Raw genomic sequence first — 19,175 nt, forward strand, 5'->3', positions numbered from 1 at the left:
TGCTCTTTCTTGTAAAGAGCCATACTTGATTATTCACAAGGACAGAGTAGTGTTGCACCCTCGTCCAGGTTTTCTGCTAAAAGTGGTCTCAGGTTTTCACCTGAACCAAGATATTGTCCTGCCATCGTTTTTCCAAAACCATGTTCCAGGGAAGAGAAGTCACTACATTGTCTTGATGTGGTGAGAGCAGTCAAGGTCTATTTAAAGGCGACTGCTCAGATCCGGAAGACTGCTATCTTGTTTGTACTGCCAGAGGGTCCTAAGAAAGGACAGGCAGCATCAAAATCCACGGCCGTTAAGTAGATTTGGCAAGTTATAATTCAGACTTATGATTTAAGGGGTAAGATTCCACCTTTTCAAGTCAAAGCGCACTCTACCAGGGCTTCTTGGGCAGTGTGTCACCAGGCCTCCATGGCTCTGATCTGTAAGGCTGCAACTTGGTCTTCAGTACATACATTCACCAAGTTTTATCAGGTAGATGTAAGAAGGCATCAGGATATCTTCTTTGGGTGCAGTGTGCCACAGGCAGCAGTATAGGTCCTCAAGTCTGGGGGTGCCCTACGGGTTGTGTCTCCCTCATTGCTATTGGACGTCCCACATAGTGATTACTATGGTGCTTTGTGTCCCATGATATACGATAAAGAAAATATGATTTTTATAACAGCTTACCTGTAAAATCCTTTTCTTGGCATACATTATGGGACACAGAGGTCCCTCCCCTCTTTATGGTGTTTGGTATATTGCTTTGCTACAAAAACTGAGGTACTTATGATAGGAGGAGGGGTTATATAGGGAGTGAACTTCCCGTATTGGGTATACCAGTGTCCATCACCTGAAGGTGCCTATATACCCACATAGTGATTACTACGTTTTTTGAAAGTACTGTAAAATCTTCTTCTTGGGAGTACATTGAGGGACACAGGAACTTAAAAATAGTCAAGTGATACTGCCATCACCAGGGGGTTGAGGCACTGCCAAACAGAAAAAATGTACAACAGTCCCCATATAACCCCTCCTTTACCCAGAATGCCTCAGTTTTGCGAGAAAGCAATACACAAGACCAGCAAAAAAAAACAGAGTGGGTATGGAACCAGTGTCAGTGGGCTCATAGATTGTACAGTTTATTAACAGACACCAGAATTCAGAAACCGTTGGGATGCCCATAAGCAGTCCAGTCTAATTGAGACACGGGCAACCGCCACGGAAAGGCCAAAGAATTTTGGGAACTATCCTTAACTCAGAAGTTCTTAAAGGACCAATACGCAAATCTAAACCAGGTTTACAAAGCCCTAGCAAGACTGGGGGACTGCCGCTACCAAGGGGAGGGCTATGAGTTTCAACCTGCTGCTCCACACTAGAATAGAGGTATCACTGCCAAAGGGAATAACACCACCTATTGAACACTAAGCCTGACCCAGCAAGAGCAGAGAAGAACAAACCAACAATCCACCAAAAACTGGTAGAACACCACAAATACCCCCAAAGTGAAGAAACTAGATCAACAGCACAATGTGGCCAACTGGTGAAAAAACACTGGGACAAGTGTAATGCCCTGTACACACGGTCGGACATTCTGACAACAAAATCCGTCAGATTTTTTCAGACGGATTTTGGCCCAAACTTGTCTTGCATACACACAGTCGCACAAAGTTGTCGGAAAATCCGAACATGGTGACATACAACAGGTACGATGGAACTATAAACGGGCCAATAGCTTTTGTCTCGTAATTTATTCTGAGCATGCGTGGCACTTTGTCCGTCTGAATTGTCTACACATGATCGTAATTTAAACGATTAGATTTTGTTGTTGGAAAATTTTAGATCCTGCTCTCAAACCTTGTGTGCCGGAAATTCTGATGGAAAAAGTTAGATGGAGCCCACACATGATCGGATTTCAGAAAAAACCGGCTGTTATAAGAATGCCCAAGCCTTATATTTTTAATCCCTGGGATTTAGGGACAGGAGACTCCATGTTGAGAAAATAGTTTGCCTAACTAGACAATCAGTCTCACAAGGAGCTATCAATAGGAGAGTGTTTACAGCATAATATTCCAACAGACCGCTAAATGACTTTTGAGACTGGTAGAAAAGCCCAAGAGTATCCGCTTCAAAGTCTTACTGTCTGAAGGAGGAAGAATGGTGAGCAGTAGACACTTGTACAAGGGTAGGCCGGGAATCAGCAACAGAAGTATGATCTGTCTCCCAGTGATCACATTCCAGGAAGGCCTCTGGATGTACTCCATCACCTACAAGGGGTATTTGCAGCAACGGGCTTCCAGACATAGAGAGGGAGGGTGAAAAGGACTATCTTGGTAGGGTATTCCCTTAATACCCTACAAGCCCTGAAAGATGAGGGAGGAAGAATTTTTCTAAAATGATGAGGAAGACATAAATTACCTACTGTGAATGGACTTCTATAGAAAGGATTTCAGATGAACAGTGTTGCCACTGGTGACCCATTTTTACCAATACTAGACACCTGTGAAGCCTGATCCAGTCAAATCTTGCAGGTGTTAGGCCCTTCAGAAAGGATTTGGACTACAACAGTCCAGAAAACTCAACCTCTTTAGAGAAGGCAAACTGAGCATTCCACAGTGGGAATACTATGTAAAGGCACTAGGGTGGACATAAGGTCCAGTACATTGAGATGTAAGTTGCTGGAGGACACTAATGGGTCAGGTTTTTTTTACTAGGTAGAGTAGGATGGTTGTAAGGCCCCTACACATCTTTGTAGGTCACGGGTTCCCTCAGGATAGGAGTAAATCTAGGGGTAAAGAGAACATTCAAGGGTTCAAGGAAAAAAACTCTTGAAACTGGGAGCGTCTATGTCAAGTTAATCTAAAGTCAAGTTTAGACTAGTGTAGGAACAAGGAGTCCTAGTGTCCAGGGAACCCAGACAGGCCTTGGAAGAAACACCACTGTGTGAAGTAACACCAGAAAAATGTTAAAGTAATTGTAAAAAAATTTCAATAACAAACATGCCTATACTTACCTGCTCTGTGCAAGGGTTTTGCGCAGAGCAGCCCCAATCCTCTTCTTCTGGGGTCCCCTACCAGCGTTCTAGATCCCTCCACTTCATTGATTGCCCCCACGGAAAGCTGCTTTCCATGGGGGCATCCATGTGGGCTCGCTCCAGAGTCTCGCTGCTGCGTCCACTGACACAGACAGTGGAACTCGGCCCAGCACTCCACTCCCATGTCCCAGCTCCCAGCAGTGGTAGCAATATCAGTCTGTCCAATGAGGAGAGCGACAGTGGCTGGAGCTGCTGCGCTCGGGCACATCGCTGGATCGGATCGGTCTCAGGTAAGAAAAGGGGGAGTCTGGGGGGGAGGGAACTGCAGCACAGAAGGGTTTTCACCTTAATGCATAGAATGCATTATTGTAAAAAAACCTTAAAGGGGTTGTAAAGGTAAATGTTTTTTCACCTTAATGCATTCTATGCATTAAGGTGAAAAAACATCTGGCAGAGCCTGCGCCCCCAGCCCCCCCGTTTTACTTACCTCACCCCTCGAAAGTCCCGCGCTAGTGGAGTGGATGGATGGAAAGCAGCGCAGCCATTGGCTCGCTCTGCTGTCAATCACATCCACTGACACGGAGCACCGGGGGGCGGGGCCGTGTGATACAGCGAGCGGCTACAGCCGCCGGCTGTATCACGGGAGCGCGCCCGTAGATGCTTCTCACCATGCGAGGGAGCTCCCATGAACGTGAGAAGCACCTGCGAAAGGAAGCAGAGACAGCCGCTGAGGGACCCCAGAAGAGCAGGTTTGGGGCCACTCTGTGCAAAACGAGCTGCACAGTGGAGGTAAGTATAACATGTTTGTTATTTTAAAAAAAAAATCACTTTACAATCCCTTTAAGGCTTTACAAACAATTTAAACATGCTTTCTAAAGGAGATGTCAGACACAACCGTTTAGCCTGTTAGATACACGGAGAAACCTAAGCACCCAAAATTTAGGGAGGCAAACCGCAATACCCTTGTAGAAGTGGCGTTGCACCTTCAGAAGAGTTAACAGAGCGGATAGTCAACCTCTGGCTTCAAGCCCTACAGCCTGAGTGGAAGGTAGACTGTGAATACCTACGTGTACTTCTGTAGAGGTTTTAGTATGATCACATTGGCTTGGTATTATTATGGTCACATGGGTTTTTGATATTTAGTTGCCATTTGATCCACAGATACACTGCTTTGGAAAAATAGTTTCCTAATACATTTGCTTCCCTGTTGTGTAACATTTTTACTTTTTGCCTTTAATCAGCTCCCAGAAGACAAGGCTATGTGATTGAGCAACTGAATGTCTCAGCCTATACAAACACTGACTGTCACAATATTACCAGTAATAAGAAATTAACTAAATTGTAGCTTTAATTCTTATAACTTATTGGCACTGCTTACAGTACATGGAATTATCACTTACTAATACTGTGATCTGTAATGGTATATTTTTCATTAAAATTATGGAGGGGGCTAGAACACGCTTTCTAAAGTAAAATTGTTCTTTATGCATAATACTGTAATTCTTAAATGGGTGCCCAGCTTCTTTTTTTTTTTTTTAAGAAAGCTTTAAATATGTAATAAAAAAACTGTCTTCTTTCAGGTCCTTTGGTGTAGTGCTGTGGGAGATAACAACTTTGGCTGAACAGCCCTATCAGGGTCTGTCCAATGAACAGGTCCTCAAGTTTGTTATGGATGGAGGGTCCCTGGAACAGCCAGAAAATTGTCATCCTAGACTGTAAGTCTTAAAATAATTTTGAAACGGAATAATACTTGAAAATGCAAATAAATGTTACACAACATATTTAGGTTATATATTATTAGTTGCTGGGAGGGATTATTTTAAGAAGTATTCTTTATATATTTTATTCAAGAAGAGTAATAAACACCATTTTTAGGTATTTGTATAAAGAAAAAACTAACAACTAACTTTAAATACCACTAATACACATAATGTTCATCTAATAATCCTTTTTTTTTTTTTATTTCTTTGTTACAGTCACAGTCTGATGCAGATGTGTTGGCAATACAATCCCAAGATGAGGCCGACTTTCTTGGAGATCATTGAAATGCTAAAGGATGATCTTCATCCAAGTTTTCAGGAGCTATCCTTCTACTATAGTGAGGAAAATAAACCTCCTGAAGCAGATGATCTTGAGATGGATTTTGAAAATATGGAGAGCACCCCTCTGGATCCGTCTTCCTGTTCATTACGGGATGAGGGACAGCGAGGAAATATTTATGAGGAACATATCCCCTACACCCACATGAATGGGAGTAGGAAAAATGGACGAATTCTGTCTCTGCCTCGTTCCAGCCCATCCTAACACACAGAGCCGCCCCTGTTGAAAATAAATATAACTACCCTCCGTCAAATCTCAGGACAGAACTGTACCCATGGCTAGAACATCAAACCGCCATTGCCCTCTTCAGGTTTTGAATGTTTCCTTGCCCCATCTGGTGCTTGACTTTTTTTTTTTTTTTGTCTTGTGCTTTGGGTTTTTTTTTTTTTTTTTTTGGACAGTCTGACTGTAGGGCAAAACTGTGAACAGACAAAGCAACAGGGAAAACTCCATTTGAATCAATTACACTTTATTATCTATTTATTTCCAGTGGCTTTTTACTATCAAGGCAAAGGTGTGCTATGCATAAAAAGCAGGAAATGCTTCTAATTTGAAAGCACATGCCAACGCATGAACCAATGCTCTACAAGAAGGCAAAATTAAAAACGACACCTTCTTTGTGTAATGGATTAAGGCTGCTAAAACCTTAATCGCGGTTATGGAGCTGTCTAAGCTCAATTTGAGGTCATCTGACCATAGAGTCTTATCCTGCTTCGCCATTGGGAAAATCACATAAAAAACAAAAGCTATCCTGGAAGAAATTACCAGAAAGGACTTAATTGCAAGGAATGTTTTAACAAGGTGAAGTTGATATACCTTACATGTTGCCCCTTCATCCATTCATCTTCTGACCTGCTGAGTTTCCTCAACAGTAATACATTGATAACTTTTTCAACAAGGTGCACAAACTGTGCTTCGGTGATTATTTTCTCGCTATAACATGTTCACTTTGGTTTCCTGTTATTCACTGAGTGCTCAAAAATCTACAGTGGTGGGCCCAGTTTCTCTCATCAGAGTAGAAACATGTCTTTGGGATGGATTTTGTCAGATATGTTCTTAATCAGACCAAAAAGGGAGCAAAGTCTCGCCATCCCCTTCTCTCCATACTATAACATAAATGCCATTAATGTGTAGTATCAACATTTCCTCTCCTTTTTTACTCAAGCAGCAGAAGGGCCAGTTTGGGTAATTTAGAAGTTCTCTAGCGGAAAATAAATGATATACTCACCCCCAAGAGACTGAATTTTCTAACATAAAAGGGGTGTTTTTAGTGTAGTTATCCTCCTTCAGAACAGTTAGGATGGTAACTAGTCTCCCACAGCTTCTGTGGTTTGTGTATAAGCTTTCTCAAGTCAGGTCTTTTGCCTGGTGTGCTTACTTTAACAATTACAACTAATATATGCTTTTTTTCATGTATACGCGATATATTTTTAAAATAAGATCTGTTTTGGTCAAAAATTCCCTATCTAATCTGTTGGAAAGTTCCATTGTAAAATCTAGATTTATCAGAATTCAAAAATATTTTTTGCTACTTTTTTATGTACCATTTGACTATTGGATAAAATGTATTATACTGTGAAGTATTGACTTGTCCTACCTGTCAAGGATAGCGCGTGCATGTTTGCGTGCATATTTGCATGCATGCACAATACTATCCTAAAGAGAGTGAATTAGGCTTCACAATAAACATGGGCTCACTCAGTAAGGCAGAAAGCAAAAGTGCAATAGCATTTAGCAGCCAACATATATATATAATTCTATTATCTGGCTACAATAATTACAGCATGTTGGATGTGACTTCCAATGTGATCCTGGCTTATTGAAAAAGCCTAATAGTGTAAAGATTAACAGAAAACCTTTAAAAATAGCCCATATCCTTCACAACTTACTTTTTCAGATTTCCACACTCCGTATGTAGTGTCACATTCTTTATCACTGTATGTATGAAAACTTCTTTTCATTGAGGTTGTTTAGTTAGTCTGAAATTTAGGGGTCATAAATATGATTCTTGTAGCTACTGCTATAACCCAATTTTTACACATCTAGTGCAGTAGTTCATGAACCACTTATTGTATGTCACATTAGATTTCTTTTATCGTTTTTTGCTCTCCCATCTCACATTGCTGCATACAGTCTCTCTAAAGAGGCCTTTGGTGTGCATCACTTGTCTCCCAGTATGATTGTGCCATTGATCTATAAACAGCACTTTGTACTCATTTATATTTTTTGTGCTGCGTTATCTTTCCTTAAATCTTGTTGACCCATACATAATCGATCTCCAAGTAACACACTGCACCATATTACTTCTCTACGGCACATCCTGTTATGACATATACTTTTTACATGTATATAGCATGTATTATGACCCCAATATACATCCTATTTTACTCTAACATATTTCTCCATATAATTATAGTACCTAATAGTTGTATTCATGCTGTTCCTCAGATTTATTTTGGTATAATTGTAATATTCTGTAAAGTCTTATGAAAAATATACAGCAAGTTTAATATAGCACTTGGTATAATTCAGTTACATCCCCCATGCTATAAATATTGGCCTTTTAATTTGCAGTACCCTGTTGCATAATTTCCCCATTTTCAGCACATCGTAGTTATTGCTCCACGTCTTTTGGTACAATGTTGAAAAACGCAATGTGCTTTTAATTTCAAAACAGAATTGAGCAACATGAACTTTATCACGTTGATGCACACCTCATTCACAAGTACTGAAAAGATCAGAGAAGCCAACTTTTTTTATTACCGCTGACATTTTTGGATCACTATTCACAATGCTTGCTTTGTTATTTTCGAAACTTACAGGCAATAAGCACAAGTATGCTGCTTTCAGATCTTTTCTCTATATTGTGTTCAACCCAGTAAAATGAATGCACATTATACATGCATTTTACTGTGTATCTTCATATCTTTTCACATCTTTTTTTTTTTTTTTAACTTAGATCTGTCCAGCAGCTTTATTTTCACTACATAGTAGTCAGAGCAAGCATTCTATATTGTTGTGGATTAACACTACCCTATGCCCATTCACATATCGTGGCATTCAGGCCACCTTCCTGACAATCTAGCACTTAAATCTAGGAAATAGTTTTTAACTTTGCCTTAGAGCAGATGCCACAGCCTGCCGAGGCCTTATCAAATGGTCCCTTCTTTTTAAATTTTTAAAACCACTCCTTAGTATCTGCTTTTTTTTCTTGCCATTGTTTTCATATGCAAGTTCCAAAATTTCTTTGATACTTTATCCTGTTATCTGTGCCTACAATTTTATGCTTCAGCATACTGATCTCTTATCTGCCTTGGCAGAATGAGAGTTCAAATACCGTAGAATTTTATTGAATATACACAAAAGCATTAAAAAGCAAAAAAAAAAAATATATATATATATATATACATATCTATATATAGATATAAAGAAAAAAAAAACACTACACTAGTGAAAATTTCAGAAAAAAATACTAAAGTTATATATTGTCAGGTTACTTTTTTTTTTTTTTTTTGTAATTCAACAGATTTTTTCTTAAAAGTAAATTGTATTTATTTTAATATAATGAAAATCACTGTACAGACACATTAGCTTTCATAGTAAAAATGTAAAAAATGTTTATATATATATATATATATATATATATATATATAAAATAAAATATCTCAAATGCATGTACATTTTTTTTTATTAATAATGGATGTCAGGAGATTGGAGGATCGATTTTAATTTTATTTTTTAATCTGTATTTGTGTTAGCACACTATCTACCTCAGTAAATTGTACATTAAGAAAGTAACCCCCTGCTGTGCTGGAAGACAGGGGTTATTGTTAAGGCACCTCAAGTTTTTCACCATAAGTTTTTCCCTAACTGATGGGACTAAATTAAAATGTCAAAAACATATTTTCTTTTTTTTTTTTCCTCCTATGAGCACTCCAGCAAGTAACGCCTTCTAACATTTGGCTGTGTTAAGACTACAGCTCACATTTAAATTGACATATTACATATTTGGATTATGAGTATGTACAGTTTCAATCTGTCTTTCAAAAATGTATGTAAAATGATTTGGATTTGATTATAAATATGATCTATTCTATTAAAAAAAATCTTTCAAAATAGTAGGACAAGATTTTCTTTAAGAAAGGTTGTTTTGACAAGGGCCTAAAGTCCACAAAACTGAATATATTAGTTATGAGTGTTAATGGATGGGCTGAAAAACCCACTGGCTTCTAAATAGGGGTCCAGTTTTGATACTTCTCTCTTGGATTTTCAGGCTTTACCTCCTCCTGCTATAGATTCTCACACCTTCTATAACAGCTTTCAAATGGGAAATAATGTTTGTACCCATGGGGCTTGAAGAATGCAAATGGTAGGAGATACAGACAGAGGGTGATGGAAGAAACTGGATGCACCAATACAGCAGAGTGTTAATATTAGACTCCTGCCTTGTGGATGCAGAAATACTATCTTTTTATTTATAATTTTAAAAAAAAAAGTATACATTTATTGAGCATATCGATGACAGAGAGGGATCACAAAGGCGTTGCATCGCTGGGTGTCTTTTTTTTTTCTTTTTTTTGCCCTACAGTTGTAATTAGTTGATAAGTGCAATCAACATAAAACTTTTTTATAAAGTGTTTATTTACTTCTTTACCAGCTTGATTGTCATTGTAGACTTCATCCTGATTGAGAATTGAATGTGAATTGTTTTCACGTTTTTTATTTTTTAGCTTTTCTAATGTTAATTAACACTGATTGCAGGGGGGAAAAATCCTTGTAAGTAAATTTTTGTGATAATGGTTACTAGACACCCGCAGTTAAACTTTTTTCTTGCCAGTTACATTAAAGACTAATGATCAACTATATTATTGCGAGTATAAGTTTGCCTTGCAGGTAGCAGTTGTGTTGCTGAAGACATGACGTCATATCCAGTTTAAGTAGCATTCTATCAGCTAAAGCTGAAGTGTTAACTGTTCTTGAATCTGTTGCATCAGAAGCAGTAATCTGGCAGTATAAGGGTTATCCAATGAGTAGCATATATTTTAGGCTTCAGAAATTTTCAGTGAATGAACCTTTGTGTGAGTGAGGGCGTGTTCCCTTTTTACTTAAGAAAAGGGAATGATCTACTGCACACATACTAAATAAGTTGTCAAGAAAACTTGCATGGCGCTCTGTTGTGTATCTCAAATTTTAAAGCTGCTTGAATTGTTCTGTAGTAACCAAACGTGTAGGCTAAGGATCAAATTTTCCAGTCTAATTGCTATCAGCCAGCAGACTGTGCTTAATATTAATATTTTCATAAATGAGGTTGCAGTGGCTTCAGCAGTGTGGGAGAGTGAGATTTCAAAATCATTGGATTATCTGTGCATCTTTGGCTAGCATTAGTGGGTAAAAGTCTATTCAGCACAACATTTTGTTATGTCAAGGATCCTTTACAACATATCAGACCTTGAAAATTGTATTTTATGTATCTTTAAATTTTCAGAAGACATTTGAAGCTCAGAAAGCATTGGGGAACTTGGTTGAAGAAGGCCTACTCTGACATATTTATTTATGTCCTGCCCTTTGCTACTAATACTGGGTGCTGCAGCCCTGTTACCTTTTTTTCGAAGAAAATTTGGTGTCAAGCTATACTTAGTCAATAATTTAGTAAATTCTGTCATATTGACCCCAATGCTCTTAAAAATAAAAATGTAGATGTTTGTAAATACAGTTAAAGAAGTGTAATTAACACATCTATTTTAATCTATTCCATTTTTTTTAACTTAGCCAACAATTTTTATATTTTGATTAAGAAAACATTTGGCTCTTGCGAGCATCAAAATTAAAGACTCCAACTTATGAAATTATATTTTTTAGTCCTAAGGTCTGTCTTGGTATCTCTCAAAAATGAACAAGAAGGCACTTCTGTTTATAGTTTTTGTATTGTCTATCCAAACACAACCCCAAGCATTTCCCTTTTCCTAAATAAAGCACACTTACCACCCGACAGCCCTATTCTTTTTCATTTACCGAACTTTTCCTTTTGTATACTGAAAGGAAATAATTGAGAATACTGCACTTATGCTGACATGGCCACTTTACCCTATCGGTGATCATTGATCATTATATGAAAAAATACAGATAACAAAAAACGGGAAAAAAAAACAAAAAAAAAAACAAATGCTTATGCAACTACCTGAAGTTCTGGAAAGTACATTGCAGCACCCAGGGAACCAGAGTTGGGAAACTGAGCTAACCTGCATAAACCAGCTGGGGTTATTCTGATGTGTCTCTGATACTCTGGGCTGACGTTTTACAGTAGAAACCACTAGAGGAAAAGCAAAATTTTAAATTTAAATTCACCAAGGGATCTAACCTATATGGTTTAAACTAATTAAAATATATTAATATAAAATGACTGCGACTTTCATGAATAATGTGTATCTATAGCCATTTTATTTTAGTTTAGGGATAGACTGAGGGAGGATTAGAATTCCTGTCAGGTTTTACGCCTGTTGGGGTGATTCTTTCACTTCCTGTCTGGTAAAACGTTTGTCTCTAATTTAGGACATGAGGTGAAATCTCTCCAAAAAGCAATACAGAAGTATACAAATATTTTATTTATTTTTTGCTTAAAGAAGGAGGATGCTAGAACCTCTGTTAAATTTTTATGGTTGTCTCTTTCCCTGTTGCAGATTATCTCTCTAAAGCTCACCAAACATCAGAATCTGGTTGTAGAACTCTCCTTTAGATCTGCCAACAGCTACAGTATGTTTGGCAAGGGCCTGCCTGATTGGATACAATTTAATTGAATAGTGTAGGGAAGCCCTCTTATTACATAGTTTTGGGGACTTTAAAATTGTGCAAAGATGGTATGGTCAGATTGTAACATGGTATAGTGACCCTAAATGAGCCCCAGATGACAATTATACCTGACAGGGTTTTAACCTTCCCCATTCTCTATTCTAAGCTGAGAATTTTTTTTTTTTGGGGTATAGATACTCTGGTTCTGCTTAAAATGTTGCATCGCTCTGATAAGATGCTGCACAAAAAGTCCTATGGTATAAAATGGGTAGTCTGGAACTGTGATAAACAGAGGGTTTTCTTTCTTTTTTTATTTCAATAACTAGCAACTTTCGTTGTATACAAGGTCCCCGTTATGTGCTCAGAATGGTCTTTATTTAAATTGCGCCATTTCCTTAAAGGGAAAGTACTGTCTTGTTTTTTTGTTTTTTTTCCTGAAGGAGCCTTTGTATTCAAGTGTTCATGCGATGCCACTTTTGCCATTGCTATTTACCTCTGCATGAAGATTTCTGGGATAATTCCAATTTCTATTGGTTAATCATAGCATGTCATGAACAGCTAGAAACTGAATATTTAATGAACTACAACTTGAAATGGCAACAAAAAAAAGGCAAAAAAAAGATACAAGCTACATTCCCTTTAATGATTTTATTTTTATAGAACACAGTTGTAATTATTAGCTGTGAATTTGGATATTTTATTATGATAGGTGTCTTTTTTTTTTTTTTCCTAAATTTTGTTTGTTCTTGAGTTTTTTTTTATAATTATGTTTAGTTTTCATTACAAGCTGTGTATCTTGCTGACCTCTGCTGGCAAAATCTGTTAGCGCATCGAGGTTAAGGGTAGGGAGGGGGTGTTGGGTTGGTTATAGTATTGCATGATTAAACGTCCAATGCCTAAATTAGGAGTGAATACACTTTGTAAGCAGCGGTATTTTCATGAATTGCCACATTCTGTTTTATTGCCAGTTATTGCTTCTCTGAATTCCCTATTTTTGCATTGCATAAACTTAAAACATGAAATGGGTTTTCCATTTTCAGTGAAAATTCCAAGTCTGACTAGACATTGGGATTCCCTATTGTTCTTATGAAATATATCTGGTTCGCTGTGAAGCACTTAACACTGCCTAAGTTGAGGCCGTTCTTGAAAGCGGATTGGTCTGGAAATTGCTCCTGAGATGACAGGAGGATTGTTCCTGGGATGACTGTATAATAGTTTTGGTAAAATGACCGATATAAAGCTTTGACCTTAAAAGTGGTTGTAAACCTCAGACATTAAATATGAACAAAGCACATCCTTCTATACTGTGTACTTGCCTCTCTCCAAAGCTGAGTGTCATTTCTCTCTGCTGCCCGATTCCTCTGCTATCTGCATAAGTCCCTTCTGACAGCTTTTCCTGACACCAAGAGAAAAAAGGGCAGGGGAGAAGAACTCCAGAACACAGCCTATGATTGACAGCCACAGCTGTGCTTGCTCTCTGTAGAGTGAGGAGGGGTGTGTGTCCCTTCCCTCCAATCGGGCTCAGAGCTCCTCTCCCTTTGCGGTGCAGTGTGTGAATTCAGATCCATGCCCCCTGATTTCTGTTGCTGAGAGATGCTGACAGATTGTGTAGGTCTAGTGCTGTAAAAGACCACCTGAGTCTAGTCATTTCACTGGGTATATGTAAGGGTTTACAACCACTTTTAACAGCTGCTTGATTTAACCGGTTCCCGACAGGCTCACGTCTTTTTATGGGGGCAGAATGGCACCCCTGCGCAAAACTCCACATGGGTACGAGGTTCCCTTTTAGGAGCTGCCAGAGGACATGCATCCCCTGCATAGCGGGGGACCTGATGCACGTGGCCAATGGTCGCGATCGCACACCTGATCTTGTTCACGAGAGCCAACATGGGGGTAAACACACAAATCCCTGTTCTGTCAGGGGAGAGGAGACATGTCATTTGTTCCTACCAAGTAGGAACAATGATATATCTCCTCCCCTAGTCAGTCCTATCCCCATACAGTTAAAACACACTGAGGGAACACACGTTTAACCCCTTGATCAACCCTAGTGTTAACCCCTTCCCTGCCAGTAACATTTATACAGTAATCAATACATATTTATAGCACTGATCACTGTATAAATGTCAGTGGTCCCAAAAATATGTCAAAACTGTCCGATCTGTCCGTCGCAATGTCATAGTACCGCTAAAAATCACAGCTCACCACCATTACTAGTAAAAAAATATATATAATAAAAATGCCATAAATCTTTCCCATAGTTTGTAGATGCTATGTCTTTTGCGCAAACCAATCAATACGCTTATTGTGATTTTTTTTTTTATTGATTTTTTTTTCTCTTACCAAAAATATATAGACGAATACATATCGGCCTAAACTGATGAAGAATTTTTTTTTTTTAATTGGGGGATATTTATTTTAGCAAAAAGTTAAAAAAATAAAGTTTTTTTCAAATTGTTGCTATTTTTTTGTTTATAGTGCAAAAAATAAAAACCGCAGAGGTGATCAAATACCACCAAAAGAAAGCTCTATTTGTGGAGAAAAAAGGATGCAAATTTAGTTTGGGTACAGCGTCGCATGACTGCGCAATTGTCAGTTAAAGCAACACCATGCCAAATTGTAAAAAGCAATTTGGTCAGGAAGGGGATAAAATCTTCCGGGGCTGAAGTGGTTAAAAGCCATTATCACAGAATGTCAAAGTGGAACTAAACCCATCAATTTAACAGTTTAAAAAAAAACAGTTACATTTTGGCACATGCCCAGAATGTAACTGTCACATTTTCTTGTGTTCTAGACCAACCTGTCAAACCATCAAAAGTCTGGGGTCATAACTGATCACATGTGCAGCACTATGACAGTAGAAAGTTCAAACGGATGCCAAGATGGCAACTTCCTTGGCTGAAAATGATAGGAGGGTTTTGTGCCGCTTTAATACATCTAAGGCCAGGCTTTTTTTTCCACATTAAGTGGGTTTTACATTCTGATTCAAGTCTATGGGAATGCAAAACTTGCTTGAAACAGGTCGAATGCACCTGTCAGTGAATTCTGAATGATTTCAGAAACGTCAAACTAATGCCATCAACACAAGCCCAAAGCCCATGGACACAGGCTCTTAATGTAGTCATTGGAGTCTCTTTCCTTCAACATTTGGGACTGAAACTAGAATAATAAATAAAACAATGATGTGGTTGAGGGATGTTTTCTTGGCAATACTGCTGCTTATCAGTTGTTAGTATATGGTACCTGGGAGGGACATTCTTGCAGAGTTATGTTAGGTGCTTGTGGTGTTGCGGTATAATTAATGTGAATGTAATTATAGTTATTTTTAAAATTGTTTTCGCCGGTTGATATTAGCTTGTTAGAAAAAGATTATAAAAAAAAAAAACCTGATTACCTCTTGGATCTTTAATCAAACCTTCAACAAGGTGTTGCTACTTGTGCATTTGCTGTTGTTGAGCAGAATTTGCATCTGGTGTGGCATACTTCCTCTATGTAAGTACAAAAATTGGTTGTTTGTAATTGACTGCTTTTAGCAAAATCAGTGAAAGCACCTTTATGAGTGTTTTGTTGCCTCCTGTAACAGGCCTCAACTGTTAAACCAAGCCTTTTTTTCCTCTAAGAACGCTTAACATAATGGAAAGGTGGCCTTTTCCTAGGAGAGTGTTTTGTATATCTGTTGTCTATGTGATATAATATTGTTGTAACGTTTTCTCTCCAATCTCAAACACTTGTTGCTGTCAGCCAGGTGCAATGTTATGTTTTAATTCAATCATTCTCCTTCCTGCCATGAATCTGTATATTTAAAGAAGCACTTTATGTTTGCCTCCCATCACTTTATTTCAAACCCTTTCCATAGTTTCCAGATAACTGTTTTGGTAATAAAGCAGTTATGCGATTGTGTTTTTTTTTTCCTAAGGGAGGAGCCACTAACCATGAATAATTCTAAGATTTCCACATATGCCTTTTTTCATATGTCAGCAACGATTTCCTGCATATTGTTAAAATAGGAAACAGAAAATAAAGCAAACATGTTAGAAGAGAAATGCATATGGTGTCACTGCTGACTTCTGCTTGCTGCTTGGTGGTCATGCTGATATTTTGGTATCTAAGCTTTGAGGAACTGACCTGGAACAAGTTTAGAGATAATACACCTCGACTTTTCTCTAACTTCCATTTGCTGCTTGCTCGTTCTGGGTTTGTGACTCAGAAGTATAGAAGCCAAGAATGCCCAAGCACATAGCATATTTAGGAGGCCAGCAGTAGCTTGCTGCATTTTTCTCATATGCTATGCATGTATGAATAACCCATGTACTACACTTTGTGGTCCAAAACTGGTCTGTTAGGCTATTAATCTATTGGTGATCTTATATATTCTTATGTTGAGATCTCTGCAGTTTAGAGAAATGTGATAAATCAACATATTGGTTCATTTCAGTAGCTGAGTCTGTCCATGCATGGGCAGGTTTTGACCCCATGAAGCAAGGATAAAATTTAGCTCTGAGTTGTGTTGTGTTTTTTTTTTTTATTATTATTTTTATAAATTACAAAGGCATAATTTTAAAATGTCCGATGGTCTCTTTGGCAAATTAGTGTCTTGGTTTTGTAGAGAGTTTATCATCCTACTAGATTTACAAATTATTTCAGAAATGCTGCATGCAGTTCTAGACAACCTATGCTGCGGTTTGTGTGATTTTGTAACATGTCCTGTGCCAAGCAGAGGAAGTGAGAAAATGATCCTTACCACAGCATTGTTTGAGAACACCACACTTTTTTGTGTTAACAAGGCATTTGTAAAACATGTCAGACCGACTTTTAAATGTTTATCACTATTATTATAATCCCGTGTGCTTTATAGAGCCATCACTATAATTAATTCTCTGCTGTTCCCTCTGTGATGCTACATTCATTATAACAAACTGTGTGCTCTTGTAAGACTTAATTTGCTTAGCCATTTAGTAGATATCTGTTCTGTGAATACTGGCTGTCAGCCACATCTCACTCACTGCCTCCCTTAATTTTGCCTCTTTATTTACCGTACTACTCTGTTTATGTGATCTATGTGGATTGGGCATTGGAGGATTGTGCTTCATTGTCTTATTCACTGTCCACTAACCATAGTGCTAAACATTGAACTGGATAATTGAAACAAACCTTGCAATGTTCATGCTAATCACACTTATTTTTTTATGTCACTTTGTGTTTACCTCTTTACTACATGTGTAATAGAGAGGTTACTTATGTTTTGCTGCTTTTTTTTGTGCTCATCCCCTAAAAATGTTATGCTATCCAATTCCCCTCCCTCACCCATCAAATACCTCATTTTAACTTCTCCTTTGTTGCCAGAAGAGGCACTTGCAGTCAGAATTTTGTCATCTGGCAGAGGAACAGTTAAAATTCAGTATAAGGATCAAAAAAAAAAAAAAAATTATAATATTATATATATATCTATATATATATCTATATATATATATATATATATATATATATATATATATATATATATATATAATATTTCTGTCTATGTGCCATGGTTTATGAAAAGAAATTTAAAAAAATTCTGAACTTATAAATATCAATAATTAAAAAAAAATTGAAAAAAATTAAAAAGTTGTTAAAAATAACAAAAAAAGCGGTTTATTTTTTCATTGTTTTCATATTAGAGCTAAAACCGTCATGTACATAAAATATCTTTGACTATTGAAAGGAAACGTGCGGAGTGTAAATTATTCAACAATTAACTGTTTATATAAAAATGATGAAATAAATTTATCCAAGAGTAGTCTCTTTTGATGTTATTGTTTGATTTATTGTCCATGAAGTAACATATTAATGTACTGCTATCAGTACATTATTTGTAAGTACATTAAGTGTAAATAAAAGTCCAGCCAAAACTTCTTTTTTTTTTTTTTTTTAAATGATGTAGAAAAGTAAGGACTCAGCAATTTATAGCAGTCAGTGACCCCACTGTAGAGACCCCACACACACACACTTTCTGTATCTGTGATGCCAGAGATACGTGGAACAGCTGCCATCTCTCTCTCTACATGAACATATGGACAGCAATAAAAATAAATAAAAAAACTGTCAGAAGTTCTAACCCTTTCCCACTCTTTTTAAAAATAAAATAAAAAGGTTTTGGCTATGGGCTTTAAGTCCACATTCTTATGGCACACAACAATATAAACAGTGTTGTGTATCCCTTTTCTCTCATATTTGTTCCTTTATGAAACTAGTACAAAGGAAAAGGGTAGTGTTACTAATATGGTACTGTACTTGTTGCAACTGTTGAACTGTGGTAAATGAAAATGGTGGAAAACATACCTCTACCACTGACCTGAAGGTATACTGTATGTTAAAGTGGAAAATGTATTACAGTAATGGGGTTTATTTACAAAAAGCAAACAGGCTGTTCACTTAGCAAGAGAATTTTACCTCATACTGTACTCCTTAGTATTAAAGAGGTTGTAAACCTCCAAAAAAAAAAAACCCTGCAAGAGAAAGGCATAATCGCATACTAGCTCACTATGAAATATTTACCTTAGACGCTGCCCTGGATTGGCACTGGCACACCGCCGACAGGGCCGACATGTTTCCCAGGGTTACTTCCAGGTTTGTAGGCTCCGGCGCTAATTGGCCAGAGCCACGATTATGTCACTCCAGCACAAGCGCACAGGAAGCACCGGCACGGGTCCTGAAGAAAGGGCACAAGCAGGCCGTTCCTTCATGCGCTGATGACGCCAGCGTATACAGTATCTCCTAAAGTTTCGGAGATATTTACAGTACCTACAGGTAAGCCTTATTATAGGCTTACTTATAGGTAGAATTAAAGAGGAAGACTGTTCTTCTTCTTAATATCCATTACTGGAAAAACAAGAACCCAATCATTTTGGAGGAATGTCCACACACTTTGGCCATATATTGTACATACAGTTGGCTTTTATTCTTTATCTTGGCTTTGCTTAAATACATCAGGAATCCTGTAGTATAAATACTCTGGGGGTCGGCAGCCCCGTGTTACAGGAGCACATAATTTCATGACTGCTATTTTACAAAAGACCAGGGCTTTTCAACTTCAACCAGGTTAATTACAGTATGAGCATAGCTAGCCTACAATACTATATATATATATATATATATATATATATATATATATATATATATATATATATATATAGCCCTCCCTACCTTGTAGAAAGCGGGATATTCAGCAGTAGAGGGAGGGGTGGTGATACAGAATGAATGGCAAAAGGCCTCAGCCTTGCACAACGGTCTTCTG

At 37.7% G+C, this 19,175-nt stretch overlaps 1 protein-coding gene across 1 annotated transcript in view; it reads left to right on the top strand.

Annotated features, from left to right (window-relative positions):
• Positions 1-17,678, top strand: part of INSR (insulin receptor) — a 215,166-nt gene extending 197,488 nt beyond the window's left edge. Inside the window, exons 20-21 of the mRNA XM_077475532.1 lie at positions 4,594-4,728; positions 4,990-17,678. Of these exons, the coding sequence (XP_077331658.1) occupies positions 4,594-4,728; positions 4,990-5,317 (463 nt within the window). The 3' untranslated portion in view covers positions 5,318-17,678. The remainder of the gene's footprint in view (positions 1-4,593; positions 4,729-4,989) is intronic.
• The last annotated feature ends 1,497 nt before the right edge of the window (positions 17,679-19,175 follow it).

The sequence above is a fragment of the Lithobates pipiens genome, unplaced genomic scaffold, assembly GCF_037356315.1.
Source record: "Lithobates pipiens isolate NorthernLeopardFrog02 unplaced genomic scaffold, aLitPip1_a1.2 Scaffold_13, whole genome shotgun sequence".
In the NCBI taxonomy this organism is placed as follows: Eukaryota; Metazoa; Chordata; class Amphibia; order Anura; family Ranidae; genus Lithobates; species Lithobates pipiens.